Source organism: Triturus cristatus, chromosome 6 (assembly GCF_964204655.1).
Source record: "Triturus cristatus chromosome 6, aTriCri1.1, whole genome shotgun sequence".
NCBI lineage: Eukaryota > Metazoa > Chordata > Amphibia > Caudata > Salamandridae > Triturus > Triturus cristatus.
In genome coordinates this window covers 719,954,731-719,977,971 of record NC_140589.1, presented here as the reverse complement: position 1 = coordinate 719,977,971, position 23,241 = coordinate 719,954,731, and the positions used below count along the sequence as shown (strand labels likewise).

The window sequence follows — 23,241 nt, the reverse complement described above, 5'->3', positions numbered from 1 at the left end:
GTGTCGAACAGTGTTCGACTTCTGGTAAACTCACCAACGAAGAATCACACTTCACTTCGCTCTTCCTGGACAATCACCCGTTGGTCAGAGCTGGCTCCTTCACTCTCTTAGAAGGCAGGATTGCTTCTCGGCACTTCAGAATGGGGTAGACTCCTGTGACATTCCCTCAACTATGAGATGCTGGCTGTCAGACAAACACCAGCTCCGGTTATACAGCAATCCTTTGAGTACTCTGCTGAGCAATCCCTTGCTTGGTGATAACAAATTTGGATTTGGACTAACAAGTGGGTTGGCGGGTCCCACTTTATATAATAAAAACAGACAGGAGATGTGGATCATCCGTCTGCATTTTCAGAACCAGTTTGGACCGGTTCTAATTTCAAGTGCCCTCTTTAGGCTGTTCTTGAGACACAGTCTTTGAGAAGAGTGATGCTCCTAGGAGCAGAGTAGTCTCTAGACTGCAGCACCTCTCCTTGCAGTGGGAGGGACCAAATCTTCATGTACTTTTCAATTACTGCCATGGATCATGCTTCCTTAAGTCCAGCAGTGTGGGTTGGTTCCCTAGGGGAGAACGGATGCCCTGCTCACCCATTTCAGGGTCTGTGCCTCTAGATGTCGAGAAAATTACAGGGTTAAAATTCTTGATTTTCTGTAGTCACTGTACATCAAAAAGTAGCACCCACTCCACGGGCCCCGCAGTTGACCCTGTGAGGCAAACAAGTTGGCAAAGATTTCACAGCAATGGATTTACCTCCCCTGGATGAGGTCTTTAGGAGACTCTATTGGGGATCACTGTGCTCTCCACCTTGGGTAGGCTCCCTTCCCCACTATTCTGCCGATTCCAGGGTCGTGGTCCTGAGGGGACTTCAAAGATGGGGACTTCAGTCTCTAAATATGGGAGAGCCCACTGATTGCGAGGATGCCCAACTGCAGAACTAGGGTCAGCTCATGTAGAGGGCCCGTCTGTGTTGCGATGTCTGCCAGTGCTAGTGTTCTACGGCGTTTGGATAATCCTGGGAGCCTTCCCTCATTTAGGGTCTTTTCTCATACTAGGGGAGGGGAGAGAGGCAATCAGAGGAACAAAATTCAAAGCTCACCCTCTTTCAAAATCGTCTACCATCTCTGCTCACTCCACGTACTTCCATTTTGCTTCTTTCCATTATTGAGGCTCTCAAAGTCCTCAAGGGCCTATCCTCAGCCATGGCATGGAGCCCTCGTCTCATTTCTAATGCCTCCACTTCTGGGTTGGGCCTTTGCCATTTTGCATGTGCAAGGTTCTGTATGTTTTATGCAATTGCAACATGGCCAGAGGTTCTTTCCCCGGTTTTATCAATCGGTGATGGTCATGCCCTGGGGTTTTTACACTCATGCTCCACTTCTTCCAGTGCGAGCATCTGGGCTGGTCCCACAGGTCTTCTGATTGTGTTCATTCTGCTTAGGGCCGCAGGGTCACTTCTGTCCTGTGTTTCTGTGTGTTCGCCTAATGCATACAACTTCTGTCCTTCACCCACTATCTGGGCATCCCACTGCCCACCTCGCAAACACCTGTGGCCAGACCGGGTGGAGCAGAGTGTGACAGGCAAGCTTTTTACTCCATACATCGCGTAGCCATGCCTCTCGACCACACATTTTGATAGGTTTACCGCCCTAACCTACAGGTATTTTATTTATCAAGTTTCTTTAAACTGAACTTATTCTTACAATTCGCCCAAAAACTTTTATTAGACAGTACTGATAGTCTTGAGCAAGACTCGAACATAATCTGAACCCCATCCACCTAACTTTAAACTGTAAACAGAACCTGCTTTTTACAAGCTAAATGGATTCCTCTACCAAACCTCACTTGTTCCATTTTTTAATAGATTTCTGTCTCCTCTTTTAACTCCTTTTCTTACTTTAACTCTGGTAGCTTATGTTATACATGTAACCATCAAGGTTTAAGCCATTTGTGTTGTGTCACAGGCCCTTGCAGGAGCTGGTCTGCCTGCCTCTTCACAGAGGAACAGTCATCTAGAGCATGACTGGGCTATGTGTAATACCATGGATACAAGGGCAGTCCGAAAATGGCTGACCTGATTTCAAAGGAAGGGTATCTATTCCACGGGAGACATTGAATTGTATCCATAGGATTCTAAAACGACATGTTTTGAATTCCCTCTGCTGACTATCACTATTAAAAAGAGGTGGGGGGCAGGGGGGTTTGGCCAAGATCGCAGCAGAGTAGGAACAATTCTCCTGCGCTTTGCACCCGCCCTCTGCGAAATATGCTTTTTATCCCTTACGCATGGCCCTGAGATGCAACAGGGTCTGCGGGCACCCCCCAGGAGCGTGTTGACCCCATCTGGAGAGTCTGAGGCTGGAACTGTGGTCAGCGATGCAGACAGGAACTTATCAGCGTGGACGCAGCGGAGCTACTTAGTGGGCTCGAGTTGCATCGGTGTGGTGCCGCCGACTCGCCCTTCCGCGTCCCTCAGACTCCCCCAGAGTCACTTAGCGAGTCTGAACTCACAGATCAGGGAGCAAGTGCCCTCACCTGTGGCCTGGGAACCGCTCTCCCTCCATGCAGCTCCGCCTGACAGTCCCCGCCGCCTCTGACCCTGAAGAGCAGGGTTTGAGACCGCTCTCGACCTGCTCTCTGTGCCTGCCTGTGTTTTTTTTTCTTGGCATTGTAGAATTTAAGGTTAGTTTGCTTTGGGTAGTTTTAATTACGCTTTGGTTAGTTTTTCTGTTGTCATCTTCTTTTCTGCCCTCCCTTGCGAATCTCCGTCGAGCGCAGACACCACCCACCTCCCGCTCGCCGCTTCCCGCCCATCCCGCCTCCCAGCTTCACTTTCCCTCCCCCTTCCCTACTTAATGCAAGCAGCTGCGCGAAGGATCGAGCAAGTGCCCTGACCTCTGGCCTGGGAACCGCTCTCCCTCCACGCAGCTCCGCCTGACAGTCACCGCCGCCTGTGACCCAGAAGAGCAGGGTTCGAGACTGCTCTCGACCTGCTCTCTGTGCCTGACTGGTTTTCTGTTGCCATCTTCTTTTCTGCCCTCCCTTGCGACTCTCTGTCGAGCGCAGACCCCGCCCACCTCTTGTTCGCCGCTTCCCACCCTTCCCGCCTCCCAGCTGCACTTTCCCTCTCCTACTTAATGCAAGCAGCTGCGCGAAGGATCGAGCAAGTGCCCTGACCTCTGGCCTGGGAACCGCTCTCCCTCCACGCAGCTCCGCCTGACAGTCACCGCCGCCTGTGACCCAGAAGAGCAGGGTTCGAGACTGCTCTCGACCTGCTCTCTGTGCCTGACTGGTTTTCTGTTGCCATCTTCTTTTCTGCCCTCCCTTGCGACTCTCTGTCGAGCGCAGACCCCGCCCACCTCTTGTTCGCCGCTTCCCACCCTTCCCGCCTCCCAGCTGCACTTTCCCTCTCCTACTTAATGCAGGCTGCTGCGCGGAGGATCGAGCAAGTGCCCTGACCTCTGGCCTAGGAACCACTCTCCCTCCACGCAGCTCCGCCTGACAGTCACCGCCACCTCTGACCCAGAAGAGCAGGGTTCGAGACCGCTCTCGTCCTGCTTTCTGTGCCTGCCTGTGTTTTTTTCTAGGCATTGTAGAATATAAGGTTAGTTTGCTTTGGGAAGTTTTTAATTACGGTTTAGTTAGTTTTTCTGTTGCCATCTTCTTTTCTGCCCTCCCTTGTGACTCTCCGTTGAGCGCAGAGCCCACCCAACTCCCGCTCGCCATTTCCTGCCCATCCCGCTCCCAGCTGCACTTTCCCTCCCCCCTCCCCTACTTAATGCAGGCCGCAGCCGCGCAGCAGACGCATGCAGCGGGCGCACCACGGGCGCGCCTCGGGCAAGCCCGTCTGCGCCTGTCCACAACCCGACTGCGGCCAGCGACTCTGGTTCTCAACACCCACGGCCAGTTCTCCTGCCGTCACTGCCGACAATCCTTCAACATCAACAGCCCCCCCACGACCGCTGCACCCACGACAGACGGACGCACCACCAAAGCCCTGACATGCTTACTCCTCAATGTGCGTTCCCTCCACACACACGCCACGGAGATCTGGGACCTGCTCGACACCATCTTGCCAGACGTCACCTTCTTCACGGAAACTTGGACCAACGCCACCTCCGCCCCGACATCGCAACCGCCATCCCTGACGGATACAAGATCCAAAGAAAGGACCGCCCCCACCGCCCAGTAGGAGGACTCGCCATCGCACACAAGAGTGCCCTCTGACTCTCCACCTCCAGCATGAACAACAACTCCTCCAACACAGAGCACCTCCACTTCCAGATCCAAACAAGCCCCAGAACCACGCTACATGAGACCCTCATCTACAGACCCCCTGGGCCTCACGCCTCTTCCGCCACTACCATCGCCGACCTCGTCGCACCGCACGCCATCGCCTCCACGGACTACATCCTCATTGGAGACCTGAATTTCCACCTCGACAACGCTATCGACCCCGACTCCACCACCCTCCTCGACAACCTCGTCAACCTCGGACTGAAGTAGCTCGTCACCACTCCCACCCACAAAGCCGGACACACCCTCAACCCCATCTTCGCAGGAGGGACAAACATCCAATTCAGCCATACCACGCAGTCCCTATGGACAGACCACCACTGCGTAAAAGTCACCTTCAACACCACCAGCGCACCCAAACCCGCCCTGCGCCCGCCCCTAAGGAACTGGAGCAAGATCATAGATGAACTCCTCAACACCACCCTCCTCCACGACACCCCTCTGGCACGACCGACGCCAACACCGCAGCAAAAGAACTACACCACTGGATCTCCAGCTGGGCTGACAAGCTCGTACCCCTCCGCCAACCCGTCAATCAACGCCCCCTGAAGGCAGCCTGGTCCACCACCGACCTCCAAGAAGCCAGGTGATCCTGCAGACGCCTCGAGAAACTCTGGCTGTACAAGAAGACCAGAACAACTATAGGAACGCCATGAAGGAATACCACCAGAGCATAAGAGCTAACAAGAAGACCTTCATCAAGAACAAAATCCACGCCAACGCAAGTAACGCAAAAGAACTCTTCAACATTATACAGCAGTTCACCACCCCCCCAGCGAAGCCACGGACGTCCCTCCATTTCAGGACATCTGCAACAAACTCAGCTCCTACTTCCACATGTAAATAAAGGCCCTCTACGACAATTTCAGCGAACAGACTTCTGACACCACCACCGACAACAACAAGCCGATCATCCCCTCCTGGAAACCTGACACCACTGAGGACACCACCAAGACCATGAAGAACACCCACTCAGGAGCTCCCATGGACCCCTGCCCACCGCACATCTACCACAAAGCCGCCGCCACCATAGCTCCCGAACTAGGATGGACTATCAACATTTCCCTTGAATCCGACATATTCCGAGACGACTGGAAACAGGCAGAAGTCAAGCCCCTCCTCAAAAAACCTTTGGCCGACTCAACGGAACTGAAAAACTACCGACCCATCTCTCTCCTTTCTCTTCGCAGCCAAAGTCACCGAGAGATTCGTCAATGCCCAGCTGACCACCTTCATAGAAGAGAACGTCATCCTCGACCCCTCCCAGTCTGGATTTCGCAGCAACCACAGCACCGAGACCGCCCTCCTCGACGCCACCGATAACATCCGCATGCTCCTAGACCCGGGCCACACTGCGGCCCTCATCCTACTGGACCTCTCAGCAGCCTTCAACACTATCTCACACGCACCCTCACAGCCAGACTCCACGACGCCGGAATACGAGGATCCGCCCTCGAATGGATCCGCTCCTTCCTCTATGGCAGAACCCAAAGGATCAGACTCCCCCCTCTTGCTCTCCGAACCAACAGAAATCAACTGTGGAGTACCCCAAGATCCTCGCTCAGCCCCACACTCTTCAACACCTACATGGCCACCCTCGCCGCTATCGTCAGGCAGCGTGGGCTCAGCATAGTATCCTACGCTGATGACACCCAACTCATCCTCTCCCTCACGAAGAACCCAGAAGACACAAGACTCAGCTTCCAAGAAGGAATGAAAGACGTTGCAAACTGGATGAGACAGTTGCCTGAAACTGAACTCGGAGAAGACTGAGGTCCTCGTCCTAGGACGCTCCCCCACGGCGTGGGCCAGATCCTGGTGGCCCCCTGCTCTCGGAAACCCTCCCAAACCAACAGACCACGCCCGGTACTTCGGCATCATCCTGGACTCCTCCCTCTCCATGACCCGCCAGATCAACGCCGTCACCTAAGCCTACTTCAACTCCCTCCACATCCTCTGAAAGACCTTCAAGTGGATCCCCCATGAACACCGTCACCCATGCCCTCGTAACAAGCAGACTGGACTACGGCAAGGTCCTCTACACCGGAACCAACAAAACCCTGCTACACAAGCTCCAAACCATCCAAAACACCGCGGCCAGACTCGTCCTCCGAGCCCCACGACACACGCACATGACCCAGCACCTACGAGACCTCCACTGGCTCCCCATTGAGAAGAGAGTAACTTTCAAGCTACTCACCCACACCTACAAATGCCTCCACAACATCGGACCCACATACCTCAACAAAAGAGTCTCCTTCTATGTACCCAAGAGGAACCTTCGCTCCACTGATCTCGCCCTAGCAGAAACCTCCCGCATAAGAAGAACCAAAGCAGGGGGAAGAGCCTTCTCCTACGTCGCAACAAAGACCTGGAACGAGCTCCCAGTCAACATCAGATGCTTCCCAACCCTGAACACCTTCAGAAAGAGTCTCAAGACCTGGCTCTTTGACTGACCCGGAGCTGCACCCTCCCCCCACCCCAGCGCCTTGAGACCCTCACGGGTGAGTAGCGCGCTTTATAAACCCTTGATTGATTGCTTGATTGACAGCAGTGACGCCCCCAGAGTCACTTAGCGAGTCTGAACTCACAGATCACTGAAAGCTTTAAGCCTTAATGTCCGAGGCCTCAAAGCCCAAGCAAAACACTGTGCAGTGCTCCGCATGCCAAAAAAGTCTGACTGTGATATCCGTTTCCTACAGGAAACACACCTCTTAAAGAAGGACTGGAACCATCTCTGTAGTCTCTGGTTCAATCATCAACTCTTTTTGTCAAGCCCAAGCAAAAAGGGGGGGGGGGGGGATAGCCATCTTACTGACCACTGAGTTCAATGGCAAATTCTTATCTACTACTGCAAAGATTCCCGGCAGGTTGCTAGTGGTGCGTACAGAGCACCGATCCCACACCTTTACACTCTGTAATGTGTACGTCCTAAACAATAACCAATAACACTTCTTACATGAGGCAATCTCACAGAATGTATTATCTCCAAAAGCGGAAGACCTTATTGGGGGAGGATTTCAACATGGTGATGGATCCTACTCCAGACAGATTGGCCCAGATAGTAGGCCAAACAGGAGCCTTTTCAGGGGCGGGCGGGCGGGCCTGACTAAAAGATTTGGGACTGGTTTATATTTGGCGACCTCACCACCCTCATATAAAAGATTATACGTTCTACTCAGCCTCACACCAAACACTCTCTTCCCACTAGGAACATTCAGATATACCTTGACACAGTCACACTGCCATCTCTTACCACACAGCAGTCAGAAACACTGGACAACAACATCACCATGGCAGAGGTTATAGCTACTATATCCCGCCTCTGTGTGGGGAAGGCCCCTGGCCCTGATGGGTTCACAGCAGCATTCTATAGGCTTGTCTGTCCACAGCTCGCACCCCTGCTTGCCAAGCTCTACAACTCATTTGCACAAACTGGAACACTCACCCCTACCATGCACATGGCGGCCATCACTGTCATTCACAAGGCCGGAGAAGACCCCACTAACTGTGCTTCTTACCACCCTTTCTCTTTGCTTAACATAGATGCAAAGATCTTTACAGGCAGCACAGAGGATAGGCCCCTACATGCAGGACTTGATAGATTGAGACCAAACAGGACTTATTCCCAAATGGGGGTTCCCTGATAATACCAAACACATGCTCCACATTATCGACGAGGCTAAACGCACCAAGACCCCGAAAGTCTTATTATCCACAGCCGAGAAGACATTTGATACAGTCTATTGGCCCTTCCTCCAAGAGGTTCTATACAGGACAGGAAAGGGGCCAAGATTTTGAAAATGGGTATTGAGGAGGTACACCCAGCCAGAAGCTATGGCCAAGGTCAATGGGGCAACATCTGGCTCCATCCAGATACAGAGGGGGACGTGACAGGATGTACCCTATCCCCACTCCTTTTTGCTCTCTATTTGGAGCCCCTTGCAGAGACCCTCCGCTGCAACAAACTGCTTGCTGAAGTAACCCTGGGCAAAACAGAACACAAAATTGCCCTTTACTGGGACAATGTTCTTCTGAGGCTCACCAACCCTACCTCATCACTCCCCACCCTTTTGAGAGAACTGAAGACTTTTGGATTAGTCTCTGGGTTCAAAGTGAACGCCCACTAATCACAGATACTGGGAATCAACATGGCCACAGTCCTGCAAAACACCTTGCAAGCCATGTGCCCCTTCTCTTGGCCGTAACGGTCTGTTACATACCTAGGCATTAACCTCTGCCACACAGAACAAACCTATTCAAACCTCCTCCTAGGGTTGAAAACTATGCTTTCCCCAATGTCCCCAATCATAGGGAACCTTGAATTTACACCAGCCAGAGACAACACTGAATTCAAAACATGGCAAACTACAAATGCATTTATTTAACACAATGGACCCTACCACTGCTGGGCCCGAGGGAGAGGGAGAGGATTCGCCTAAAAGCCAGGGGCTATTATTTGAGTTCTCCCTATCAATATTACTTCCACCACAGAAACAAACAGCTCCCTATGTTTACTAGCCAAGCCTCTTACAGGAACCTTTACACACCTTATGATATAGGTGTTCCTTCAGCCACTCTGTTCATCTAATATTTATGTCCCTACACAATTGTGCGAGAAAATTTACAGGATGGCCTTGCACACCATCCAGGTGTCAGGCTTCATCATCAGCCATCCCACGTTCACCAAAGAATCCCCTAATGGCAAACGAGCCCATACTGGGGCTGTGGTTCAAGCATTAGCAGGAAACTGAGGAGAAAAAGAAAAGGGAAAGCTGTCCTATACTAAAAATCACTAATGCCTACCGGTTAAATTTTAGAACCTTTATTCCTTGGTGGAGGAGGGATGGTTAAAAAGCAGATGGACAATAATAGCCCTGTTAAGGTGCTAATTGTCCGATTATAAACAATCAGGTTTGTTTAGTCAATCGGGTCGACATGTTTCATCCCCCAAAATGGCCCCTACAGGGGTCCCGGGCTTTCTTCATGACCAAATTGAACCATATATGTCCCTACAGTGCTTCCCTATTAAATGCGTTCTAATTTACTTGCATACAAAAACCGGCTGGCCCTTAGTCCTTAGACTCCCTGCCCCAACCCTCCATGAGGCACATGATTTAGCTATACAGGATAGTTTCCTCTTGGCACAGAAGGACACGGGCCAGCCGGGTATTGTATGCATTTAATTCTACGATTTTTTATAATCGGACAATTAGCACCATAACAGGGCTATTATTGTCCATCTGCTTTTGTGGTGTGTGAGGCCATCCTGTACATTTTCTCGCACAATTGTGCGGGTCCACAAATATCGGATCAATAGAGTAGCTAGAGTTTTTCCTCTGTGAAGGAACACCTATATCAAAAGGTGTGTGACGGCCCCCGTAAGAGACTGGGCTAGTAAACATAGGGATCCGTTCGAAACTGTAAACGCAACCAGGACTTTTTTAATCACGATGGGATTGAGACCTTTGAGCAATTTGCTGGAGGGTTATGGCCTCCCAAAGACAGAACGCCTGCGCTGCTTCCAGATCAGACACCGGGTTACCCACGCAACAATACGGAAATATGCATCACACATGTTGATCCCCTTCAAAAATGGATCCTCACCAAAACCAACGATACACACCTGGTCTCTGACCTATACAAACTCCTACAGAAGGTGATCACCATGCCTCGCACTGCAGCACAAGTGAGGTGGAAGGCTGAACTGGGGCGCACCCTGACAGATAAAGAGTGGGGAGAGATCTTCCACCGCACACGCACAACAGCAACCAGGGCTGCAGGCAAGGAGTCTATAAATAAGATCACTCCCAGCCCGAATTCATAACTGGTTGCCAGATAGATCCACAAACCTCTGGAGAGGCTGCAGCGCACCAGGCACACTCCTCCATATTTTGGGCCACTGCTAAAGACTCAAAAACTACTGATCGGTGGCCCTACATAGCATTAACTAAATATTGCATACTGATATAACGCCATATCTAGCCTCTACACTCACCAAGAGGGAGGGTGATTGCCTGGACACTGTGCCACCAAACAGACCCTCCTTGGCCACTGGCGCAAAGGAGCCGCCACAGAATATGGGGCTTGGCTCCACAGATTTGGCACCTATTGGGGATGGAACTTATCTCAGCCACTTTGGAGGCGCAGGAGTGTGGATGCGTAGAAACATAGGGCTTGTGCATCTCTTTCCTTGTACAGACGTATAGGGAACTAACATGCCCCAATTACTTAAGGGTACCCTCTTGATGCCACAGGACCACTCCACCCTATATAAAACACCAGCTGAGGGGGAGCTGTGGTGGTTTCACCTAATGGGAGATATGGATCAGAGCTTGGGGGGAAGGCTCTGGAGAGTGAACTAAGGTGTAAGGGGAGGGGCTGGGAGGGGCGAGGGAGATGTCCCTAACTGGGAGCGGACCTGTTACACTATTTCACCTCAAGATTTCTTCTTTTTTTTTTTTTTTAGGTCTACCGGCCTCTGGAAATAAGCTGGCAAATGTTGTAAATCAATCAACAGATTTCAACCATAAAAAGAGTTTGACTTAAACAGCAAAAGCAATAAAAACTAAAACCCTCTTCAGTTTTCCTTAAAAGGAACACCACAATACTATATGGTATAATTTTTTTTAACTATTCGCACAGAAACCCAATTCATACTTACGTGATTTACAGGAAGATGTATCCGGGCATTAGTATGTTACCAGTAAATAAGTATTTGCTAATAGACATCAGTGAAAAACGTCACATGGTGGGCAATATGAAGGGCCCCATCTCACAAGTCATCATGGTTATTTAAACAATTTGTGAAGTCAGAAAAGATTATGGTATGGAGGTTTTAAGATACTGCTCGAAGAAAAAAGTCAACTTTTTTAGGAGAGGGGCAGGCACCAAGGTTTGGGAAAGTTACTTTTGTTTTATTTTTTATCATAGTGGGTGACAGGCGCGTAATGAGAGTTTTGAATAAAATAAGTTGCGAAAGGAAACTCCCGCCAAAAATTACATTCTGTCATGACTTTTTATGTATGTGCTCCTGAAAACCAGTTTACAACTATTCAAGAATGGAATTGTGCACCCTTGAAGTAAGGTCGATGATGATAGAACAAACAGTAACATTCTAATCGACACCTCTTTCCCCAACTAACAAGTCAGCAGAAATTACAGCCCCCTATCCCAATTTTCAATATCCACCTTTTATTATAAAAGACACCAGACTTCATTTATAAACCAAACAAGACAAAATATTGAAAAGGATGGTCCGTAAATAGTATATTCTTATCTCTGCCACTGTGGTTCACAGAGGATACTAAATACAGCCAGACATCTTAAAAGACTATCTCTCCCAGACTGCTTTTATTAAATAAAAAATAATAATAATAAAGTACACTAAGATCACAATACATTTTGCCTTCGAAGAATAATGTAATATTGCAATGTCTAAATGACAGAGCAAATTTCCTGTATGTCTAACAACGGTTATCAGTCCTACTACACTTTATTTGATGTGTTTGCTTCACTATTCATATAGTCACAGAAGTGCGGTTTTTTGGTCTCTTTATTGCACCTTGATATCATTCTCTGCACTTATTTCCGACCTTCTTCTTCAGGTCCATCTACCACTTCCGACAGAGCCCCTCAACAACTACCCTTCCTTTCCACCTCTCATTTATATCGGTTTTCAAAATGTGTAATGTCTATAAAGTGGTCCTTTCTTCTAAAATAGAGAAAATATTTTCTGTCTTAACCCAGTAGCCCAACATTATTTCCAAAGTCTTCAATATGATCATTGACCTTCTGATCGCTGAACCGCATTCCAATAGAATCAAACTCCTTGTGGTGCAAAAGAACAGCCATTTATTTATGTTTGACCTTCGAAGCATGTGTAATATTTTAATACCTGCATATTGCGCTCAGTCTTGCTTCAATCTTTGAGTTGGACACTCTCTACTTTTTTCCTCTCACTTGCTGTGTAGTTTTCGCCTAATAAATGCTAGGTTATAATTACCCCTTTTGGGCCTGAATCCTACATTTTGTTTGTGTGAGCGCACCATACGCTGGGAAATTAAGGCGCAAGTCCCACTAAAATCAGGAATGAAACATCTACAGACAGCAAACGCAATGTTTCACAGGCCGTGGTCCAACAGCTGGATTCCATGACCACTGCCACTTTACAAGAAGTTTGTGTTCAAAGCGAGAAAGGTAACCAAAAAAATGTAACCTTGGCAAATCCTACTTAAAACTATCTTTGGGTCCTTCTTCCTCAAGCTGCTTTTCAATCCTCTTTGACTTAAGTTTTTATCTTAATAAGTGGTTGAAATAACTTTACAGAACTGTAGCTAATCATTGCCCAGAGTACCTGTGAGCTACTGAGAAGTCCAGGTACTCTCCTATCAAACGTACTGAACCCCCACTGAGAACAGCAAGTACTCTTACACCTTTACAATTAAAGAAGTGCAGGTACTCAGTACTTGTGAGTACCTGCCCATTTAAAACACTGATCGTGATGCAAAATAACAGATTGCTTTTAAGTGTTGGTACCTTTTTATCATATCGTTTTTTTCAATAAAATAAAGGGTTTTCCGAGTTTATATGGGGAAAAAGCTGGCCGACAATGCAGGTCACGCATCTTTTTAAATTAATTCTGAATTAAAGCACATCTCACTTTGGGAGTTGAAAAGTTCTCAAGCTGTGCCCACAAAATGGATGCTCTTGAATAGGAAGCCTGGGGTACTCTTCACTTGGGCACTCCTGTAGCATAAACCATAACCCAATTCCATCACATACCAAGAGGTAGAGGCAAATCATTCACTTACCTTGGTATTCTGCAGCTGCGCTAGGCCCGTGCAAGCATTTGCCAAAAGAAAATCTCCGCTCAGTATGGCCATTTTATTCCCAAACTGCATGTCCTTCAATGGCCCATCGCAGGCCTTCAGCTCTCTGATGTTGACTATCCCGCGGTGCACAAGAAAAGCAGTGTGGATCAACTCGGTAATTTCAGCAAGACTTCTCTGGCTAATGACAGGAGAAACAAAATGTACAAAGTGACAGGTCATTTGCAGCTTCCGGAACAGTTTCCCTAACATAGTTTCCACAAGGTATCATTCAAATTCCCAAGAAGAGAACAATGTCCCTTATATTCACTTTAAATGGAAATGTTGAACACGGCAATTAGCTTCAGTCTGCTACCACCGAGACCCAAATTTCATATAATTATCGGCAAACAAGCCCGTATGCAAACTATGGACAGCTGCGTCTCTGAGGAAGGGTAATGTTGGTGATGTATCCCTCTCCTTCTCTGCAGCTGGTCACCTTCATAACACTTTATTTTCATTTTTTGCAAATACAAGTATGGGAAAATGTAAACCAACTGCTTGGTGATCACATGAGTTTGCTCAGCAGATTTCATGAATATAATTCGTGCTATTTTGCATTTTAAGATATGAAACAGTAATGGAAAGGGCAGTGTTCCCTTTTCCATTTAATGTTGTTGGTGGCATTATCTAATGTAATGTCTGCTTTGAGCTGCTTCAAACTGGGTGGGACTATTATATTATTATACTAGCCAGAATTCAACTCAAGCTAGCATGTATCACACACAAAAGAGTCCACCACAAAACACTGATGTATCTTGCTAAACAAATTGAGATTTCTGGGGGAGGAAGACCATCTCGGAGTGCCAGGGATCTAGTGCTGAAACCGCCCATCTTCCAGAAGAAAAAAACCTATAACAGAGCCTTCTCCAGAGCTGCCCTGAGAATCTGGAATTTGCTTTTTCCTTAAATTATAAGAATTCAGTCAACTTCATCCTTCAAGAAAGAAGTGAATATCATTTCTTATGAGCAAATTCCTACCATAGCTGAACTTTTTCCTCAACACCTGCTTTAACGTAGGTTGCTCCTAGCCCTGGTTATGGAATCTGCTCTCTTCATCTAGTGCTACCAAAACTACATTATTCCTTGTTTTGGAGCATAACAGAAATTCTTATCTTGCTGCAATGACCACACTGATCTATTTGTCTATGATGTCCTCAATGTCATTTATCGTTACTAAGTACATCGTATGGACCTTGTCATTATTATCTACATTGTTGTCCACATGGCTCTTGGTGACAGTTGTTTTTTTTTTTTTTTACTTATACTACTCAAGCTATTCGTTTTTCAATCTGTTGATGCCTCTCATTTGTACTGTTGTAAATTTGATACTATGTAATTGTTAAGCGCTCTGATACCCTTTGGGTCATGTTCGTAAATTAACATCAATAAGGACCAATGAAAAGGAAAAAATGGTATTACTTTTGGGTTCCAGATAATGCTACTTTAACCCTTCAGTTCCAGATAACGCTACTTTAACCCTTCAATCAGGTCGAAAAAGTAACAGAAAGTAAGTTGTTCCTTTAGACATGAATGCAACTTTGTAAAACGAATGAGGAAGGTTTAATACAAAGTATCTGCTGTGTAAGATGGCTGGGGGGGGCAGGGTATGGGGGAGTATGAAATAAGAACAGAGTGCAGTGTTTGGGTGGTCTGAAGAGCAGCAAAGGTGCATTTTCTGTTTAAATATTTAAATTATTTTGCTTTGTAATATTTCCTCATTCTGTTGTGCTGCTGCATTGCACTGCTGAGAGGGCGCCATCTCATGAGGTTTGGAGCTTATGACCAACAGGTTACACAGGGATCTCTGCCACATATGAAATAACCAACTGACCGCTTTCACGAGGAATAGAATCTGACAATTTTCTTGTAGCACACAAAGCTCTTAAATTAGCACAACCCTCGACTAAGCATTGATACATATATATATCGAAAAAAACACATTTTAAAGTAACGTTATAGTTAGGTGAAATGTTCAGTAACAAGGTAACATTGTAATCTCTAAAAAAAACACAGAACTTCACCAGTTAGAGTTATCTCAAGTAACTATAACTCAAGCTCTAAGGTAACTACAACTCACGCCCTGCCATGCACGTTTTTCTCGTCAATAATTTCACTGCAAATGTTGCAGTGATATTATCTATGATGTGATAGAAGATGTCATGAGTGATGTAATACGTGAGGTAATTAGTAGTACATTGGGAGGGCACAAGCTATAGTTATCTTAGGGCACGAGTTATAGCTACTTGAGATAACTGTAACTATATCTGGTGAGTTTCTGTGGTTTTTAGTTCAAAACGTTACTTTGCTACTGTGAACATTTCACCTAACTCTGAGGTTACTTTAACCTTTGTTTTTTCAGTGAATTTCTAGGTTTTTTTCAACGTAAAGTAAAATTTAATTACAATCCTTAAATCCAACCAGCGTCGCGCACTGCCTCCAACCATCCACAGCTCAGAGTTGGCTGCAGGGCCTGCAACCAAACCCCGCTTGCAGCCAACCCCATAAGGCTGTGCACAGTTGGGGTCTGCCCACAAGGCCAGACCTGCAGCCAGGCCAGGCCCTGTGGCCAACCACCCACAAGACAGCCAACACCACAATGCACACGGGCCTTTGGCTGTGCACTGTGGGTGATTGGCCACAGGGCCTGCCCCTGGTGACTCCATGCCCCCAACCCAGCTTGATATTTAGCAGTAGGGGGCCATGCAGCCCCCCTTTCTGGGCCAATTTCTGCCCCTGGGACCCCATCCCCTAGGGCCTGGCGTACTTGTTAAGGGGAGGGGAGCACATGGACCCCCTCCCTGTGACAATTTCGGGCCCGGGAACTCCATCCCCTGGTGCCCAGAGTTATCATTAGAGAAGGGGGGCACACGGTTCACCTCCCCGGGGCGATTTCAGACCAGGGGACCCTAGGGATTGGTGTTAAGATTTGGGGGAGGGGAGCGAGCAGCCTCCCTCCCTGTGCTGCTTTCAGCCCAGGGGCCCCAGTCCATGGGGCCAGGATAAATATTAGGGGGAGGGGGCAATAGACCCCCCGCACCTGGCTGATTTCAGCCCCGGGGACCTCATCCCCTGTGGCACGGCACAATAAAAAGTGGGTGACCAGGTGCCCACTTAGGGCACCCACCGCAGTGTTGTTGGGGGCCACGAAGGGAGCCTCAAGGCCCCCGCAGCACCAGCCAGCTCCCTGCATCCAGCGGGAGCCGTCATTGCTCCTGCCTTCAAGGAGCCACTAATAATGCTGCTCCCTGAGGTCGGGAGCAATATTTTCATTTCTTTCCCTGCCCAATTCAGTGCAGGTTGGGAAACAGATAAAGTCAGCTCCCAGAAGGCGGGAGAATTTTTGAAGCTACCGTCCGCTGGGAGCAGACGTCGTGGTTGCTTCCACTTGGCAGGAGATCTGAAAATGCTCCTGCCATGCGAAAGCAAACACAGGTTTCCCTGCCCGTGCTGCTGCTTGCACGGAGACTGCTATGGGATGGGCTCTGCAGGACATAGCATTTGACCCGGTACTGGGGGGATGGGGTCCCCGCAGCCTCTAGAGTCTCGGAGAGGAGGGGCGCGTGGCACCCCTCCCCTTAAATCATGTGGCGGGCTGCAGGATATGGGTTTCTGGGGCCTGAAAACGGCTGGGGGAGCCGCATTCCCTCTCCCCTTTTAAACATGGCGGGCCCCGAGGGATAGAGTCCCCGGGGCCGAAATCGGCCTGGGGCGAGGGGTTGCATGGCCCCCCTTTATAAAGGCATCTGGGCCCTGGAGGATGGGGTCCCCAGGGAGGAAATTGGCCTGGAGAGGGTTGGCTGCCTTTGGGGGATTGACCACAGGGCTGGCCGCAGGCCAGGTTTTTTGGTCAACGCCCCACGGCGCACGTCCGGGTTTAACTAAATATTACTTTGCGTTAAAAAAAAACTAGAAATTCAATGAAAAAAAAGGTTAAAGTAACATTAGAGTTAGGTGAAATGTAAAGTTTTAAACTCTAAAAACCACTGAAATTCATCAGTTATAGTTATTTCACGTAACTATAACTCGTGCCCTCACTATGCACTGCTAATTACCCCACATATTACATTACTCATGACATATTCTATGACATCATTGATATCAGTGCACATGGCGGAGGCTCAGGTTGCAGTTACCTTAGAGCACAACTTATAGTTACTGGAGATAACTATAACTGGTGAAATTCAGTGGCTTTTAGAGTTTAAAACATTACGTTGTTACTGAACATTTCACCTAAGTATAACACTACTTCAACCTTTGTTTTTTTCCCAGTGAATTATATGTATATATATAGTTATTGTTAGGACCATGTTTCCATAGGCAAAGCGTTTTTGACTTGGCTTTTTCTTTGGCGTCGTTAGATGAATTTTAATGACATTTTCCCCAAAAAGTGAGCTGTGATTCATGCTGCGCCTGGAAAGTTTTGGGGTGATCCATCAAGCAGGGGCGGAGAAAAGGGTGTTTCCATGTTAATTCCCATAGGAGCTTTGACAACAACTACAGCGCGAACCGGTGGATGGAATTACACCTAATTCGGCAGGAAGGTAGATTTTGGTTAGCAGATCAGACTTCAATTATCTGGTGGAAATCCGTTCAGTAGTTGTTGAGAAATGTAAGGGAAAAAAATAAGCATATCTGTAATTGCAACGACTTCGTGAATAATAACGAGCTGATGCAGGGAAATTCAGAGCTCAGATTGGCTGCTAACACTTCAACCAGGAAGTGTTAGCAGCTATCTTGTGACTCAGCTTCAGCCAAGTCCCACAAAACAAATGCGGAAAAAAAGAAAAAGGGACAGAGTAGGAATACCCTGACCCCAAGCCTTGGTCTTAGGATTCCCCTGGAAGCCTACCACGGCATAAAAACATATCTTTTTTTTTTATTCACAGCAATTTTGGCAAAATATTCACAAATATCACTGTGAATATTTAAAAAAAGTGCAGGCTCCGTCACTAGTATTAATTGTAGCCTCAGGGTGGCGCAGGTCCCGAGGGCATGTGGGTATTATTGAAAAAATGAAGGGGGGTGTGCGGGTCCCCCTCCAAGGGCTTAAAAAAACCCTGGGGACCACCACCTCCACTGAGCTAATTATACTAGGAAACGGGGGCCGGGCGGACCCTCCGGGCCCTGGGTACCTTCACCTCTGCGGGGCTACATATCAAAAGCTTTGGGGGGCCTTGCAGACCCTGTCCCCAAGTTCCGGGAACCACCCCCTCCCCAGGGCTTAAAATAAAATGCTTGGGTGGGCCTCGTGGACCCGCCTAGAGACCAGGGGGACACCACCTACTCCTGGCTAACTTAAATATTGTGCGGGGCCACCCCCTCCCCCATGCCCAAGGAACCACTTCCTCCCTGGGACATTCCTTTTTCTTAAAGAAGGAGGGGAGGCTGACTGCTCGCCCTCCTGGGCCTTACACGGCCCCGGGGACCACCACGTCCTTGGGGTAGGCTTGTGAAAGTGAAATAAGGGAGGCCGCTGGCAACCCTCCTGGAGCCAATAATGGCCCTGTGGACCGCCACCCCCCAGAGCCGGCTTCTGCTATGTCCCGCAGTGCCTACGCCTCGGACATTGCTGTGTGCTGTGACTTGGCGAGAGATTTGACAGCTTCCACCAAGTCAGAACAAACACGCCGCTTCCAGCAAGTGGGAGTTGATGGAAGCAGAGGTTTGTCTGTTTCCTTACCCGCTGTTGAGCGGACAGGGAAACAGACTAAAAGATTGCTCTCACAGATAGGGAGCTGCATGTTTAGCAGCTCCTTGTCTGTGAGAGCAATACCGGCTCCTGCAGGAGGTGGGGAGTCGGCATGGACCGTGGGGGCTTTGAGACTCCCCCGTGGTCCCAGTGGAAAAAAGCAGAAAGAGGCAAAATAAAGGTGATAAGCGAGCATAAAGAGGCAGAATATAGGTCAGCAACAAGCAGAAAGAGGCAAGATAAAGGTGAAGAACGAGTATAAAGAGGCAGAATAAAGGTCAGAAACGAGCAGAAGGAGGCAGAAAAAGGTCAGTAACGAGCATAAAGAGGTAAAATAAAAGTCAACAATGAGCAGAAAGAGGCAAAATAGAGGTCAGAAACTAGCAGCAAAAGGCAGAATAAGGGTGAGAAACAAGCAGAAAAAAACAGAATAAAGGTCAGAAACGAGCAGAAAGAGGCTAAATAAAGGTGAGAAACAAGCAAAAAAGAGGCAAAATAAAGGTCAGCCACAAGCAGAAAGAGGCCAACAAAATTGACAAGCGAGAAGAAAGTGGCTAAATAAAGGTCAGAAACAAGCAAAAAGAGGCAAAATAAGGGTGATAAGGGAGCATAAAGAGGCAGAATATAGGTCAGCAACAAGCAGAAAGAGGCAAGATAAAGGTGAGAAACGAGCAGACAGAGGCAGAATAAAGGTCAGAAACGAGCAGAAGGAGGCAGAATAAAGGTCAGAAACGAGCAGAAGGAGGCAGAAAAAGGTCAGTAATGAGTATAAAGAGGCAAAATAAAGGTCAACAATGAGCAGAAAGAGGCAAAATAGAGGTCAGAAACGAGCAGCAAGAGGCAGAATAAGGGTGAGAAACAAGCAGAATAAAGGTCAGAAATGAGCAGAAAGAGGCTAAATAAAGGTGAGAAACAAGAATAAAGTGACAAAATAAAGGTCAGTCACGAGCAGAAAGAGGCTGAATAAAGGTGAGAAACGAGCAGAAAGCTGCAAAATAAAGGTCAGCCACGAGCAGAAAAAGGCCATCAAAATTGACAAGCGAGAAGAAACAGGCTAAATAAAGGTCAGAAACAAGCATTAAGAGCCAAAATAAAGGTCAGCAACGAGCAGAAAGAGGCCACATAAAGGTGTGAAACAAGCGGAAAGAAGCAGAATAAAGGTCAGCAACGAGCAGCAAGAGGCAATATAAAGGTGAGAAACGAGCAAAAAAGGGGCAATATCAAGGTAAGCCACGAGCAGAAAGAGACTGAATAAAGGTGAGAAACGAGCAGAAAGAGGCAAAATAAAGGTAAACCATGAGCAGAAAGAGGCTGAATAAATGTGAGAAACGAGCAGAAAGAGGCAAAATAAAGGTCAGCCACGAGCAGAAAGAGGCAAAAAAAAGTCGACAAGCGAGAAGAAAGAGGCTAAATAAAGGTGAGAAACCCACAGAATGCGGTAAGATAGAGGTCAGAAACAAGCAGAAAGAGGCAAAAGAAAGGTCAGCAATGAGCAGAAAGAGGTTAAATAAAGGTGAGAAACACGCATTAAGTGACAAAACAAAGGTCAGCAACGAGCAGAAAGAGGCAAACAAAAAAGGCGAGAAACAAGCAAAAAAAGGGCAAAATAAAGGTCAGCCACGAGCAGAAAGAGGGAAAATAAAGGTGAGAAACGAGCAGGAAAAGGCAAAATAAAGGTCAGCCACGAGCAGAAAGATGCAAAAAAAAAGTTGACAAGCGAGAAGAAAGAGGATAAATAAAGGTGAGAAACACGCAGAAAGAGGTAAAATAGAGGTCAGAAAGAGGCAGAATAAAGGTCAGCTATGAGCAGATAGAGGCAAGATAAAGGTGAGAATCTAGCAGAAAGAGGCAGAATAAAGGTCAGAAACGAGCAGATAAAGGCAGAATACAGGTCAGCAACAAGCAGAAAGAAGCAAGATATAGGTGAGAAATGAGCAGAAAGAGGCAGAATAAAGTTCAGCAACGAACATAAAGTGGCAAGATAAGCATGAGAAATGAGCAGAAAGAGGCAGAATATAGGTCAGAAATTAGCAGATAGAGGCAAAATAAATGTGAGAAATGAACAGAAAGATAAAACACACAGTACACATAAATGTATAACCACATACTGTGTAGAACACATGAAAATTCGCCAGATCCTATGTAAACATTGACATTTAGTCAAAGAGGACCCAATTATAGGTCGATTAACAACAAGACAACCCCAAATTACTTACAAAAAATCAAAATCCTTAAGAGAGTATTTGGTGAAAAGCAAATTTTGAGCAGAAACACGAAAAACAACTTGGCTTAAACTAAATAAAGGTTTCAAAAAATGCATAAAATGCATGGCTTGCAAGAATGGGGAGAACTTTTCCACTCACACAACTGCTTTTATCAAATCCATAAAAATAAAAGGGAATCTTACATGCAGAACACGTTTTGTGGTATACATACTCAAATGCCCATGTAAGAAGTTATATGTAGGGAGCATATTACCAGCCCATAAAAGAATCTTACAGCATAGGAGAGCTATAGTGAATAAGGACCGAAGCTATCCGGTGGCTAGGCATTTTGAGAAGTACCATCACAGCAACCCCAAATTATTGAGCTATAGTTGCATTGTACAAGTACCAAAAAGGATAAGAGGAGGGGATTGAAAAAAGGAATTGAGGAAATTTGAAATGTTCTTCATCTTGGAGCTAGACTGTAAGGAACCGAACGGTTTTAGTATTGATGAAGACCTATTCACCTGTGTATATTAAAATATGCATCACATAGAACACACTCTTCAAAGAGAGCAGTACAGAAATATCTTAAAGGGAAAGGTAAAAGATAGGGAAAATGTTTACTAGCACAATGCACTTTAAAGAATTCATGCGCTTTAGGTATAATGCACTTTACAATGGTTTTGGGTAATCTTATTGGAAACATTATGAAATATACTATAAAAGGCACTAGACAAGAGATAAGAATTGCATGCTTATTTTTTAAATTACTCTTTTTTTAAAATGGGGAAGGCTTTTTTTAAGAGAATTTTCCCGTGGAGTAGAGATTTTTTACAAATGTGATAATTGTAATGAATTTGGTTTGTGCCCAATTTGAAACATTCATGGAGTTGAAAAAGCGATTCTTCATTAGATGTTTATTACTGTGTAGACAACAAACCTAAGTAAAAAGAGCCACTAGGTTTTAGACAGAGTAATCTTTCATGTTACAAAATGGCGCTGACTTTGATCAGCTATAGTGTATAGAGATGTTCCACATTTGTCCTTTCTCTGTGTTTATTGTAAATAAGTGAAAAGACATCAAATGAACTGTAAATAATGGTGCTTGTCATTGTGAACAAGGCTGCGACTGACAGCCGAAAAACGTTGATGAATATTTCATTTTCTTTTCAGAATAAAATCAAGTGAAACTCAAAGCAGTGCCAACATAATTTGTGTGACAGGAGGTGGTTGAAAGGAAAATATATATATGTATATACACACACACATACATACACACATACATACACACACACAATGGGGTTGGTAACCAATTGATTTGTCTCACTAGTCTTGGAATTAGTGACCTGCAATTTAAACACAGATTCCTGTAACATTAACCACCAGATTATATTCCTGCCTTTGGTCTTTTTTTTCCATAAGTCACTTTAGCTCTTCTCTGTTCCCTCCTTTTGGGTCAGGTCTCTTCGTTCTGCATTTTACGGCCAGCCTTCTCCTATCTCCCTCTCATCTCATATTTTCTGTTCTTTTTTGTTCACAATGTTTACTCTTTTTCTGCCCTCTTTATTTTTTTTTCCCCTCAGCTTCCTGTAGTTTGTTTTCGTCTCTTTTCCTTTTAGTTTTTTACTCTTCGACATACCACAACCTCTGCAAAAAGATGGGTGCTGCAAAAGTTATATGTGGGCCTGGTGTACTGGACATGTTTCATTGCAGCCAGCAAGACCTACTATACATTTGTTTGGCACATACCGCCACTGTCACTCAACCTACAGGTCATCTTTGATGCCAAGGGACACAGCTTGAGTGTAAATCAATTTCCTTGTACAACACTTAACAGTTCTAGTCCTCTGGTGGCCAAAATTCACAACACAGCTGCAGGTCAGGAACTAAGGTGACATGTAGCTGATCCATAAGTATCATAACAAATGCTAAGTACAGACATCTGAAATGTGTAGGATCACACTCATAGCACCTGGTGCCACACACATTTATGCATAGTGAAGTGTGGGTATACACATTTGAATACAAGTAAAATCAAACATTTGTGCATATTTGTACTATAGTAAAACCAACTGATGTATACTCTTTAAACAAAGGTGGAAATATGTACCCTATCTACCTGTATTTTTGATCGTCCATTCGGTGATGCACGATATGACCTCAGCAGAGAGGCATGAG

General features: G+C 46.6%; 1 protein-coding gene across 2 annotated transcripts in view; it reads right to left on the bottom strand.

Moving 5' to 3' along the window:
* The window catches only part of PDSS2 (decaprenyl diphosphate synthase subunit 2), a 675,726-nt gene that overhangs the window by 213,929 nt on the left and 438,556 nt on the right, over positions 1-23,241 (bottom strand). For both annotated transcript variants that reach the window (XM_085611218.1, XM_085611219.1), the window contains one exon: positions 13,108-13,306. In XM_085611218.1, the coding sequence (XP_085467344.1) occupies positions 13,108-13,306 (199 nt within the window). The remainder of the gene's footprint in view (positions 1-13,107; positions 13,307-23,241) is intronic.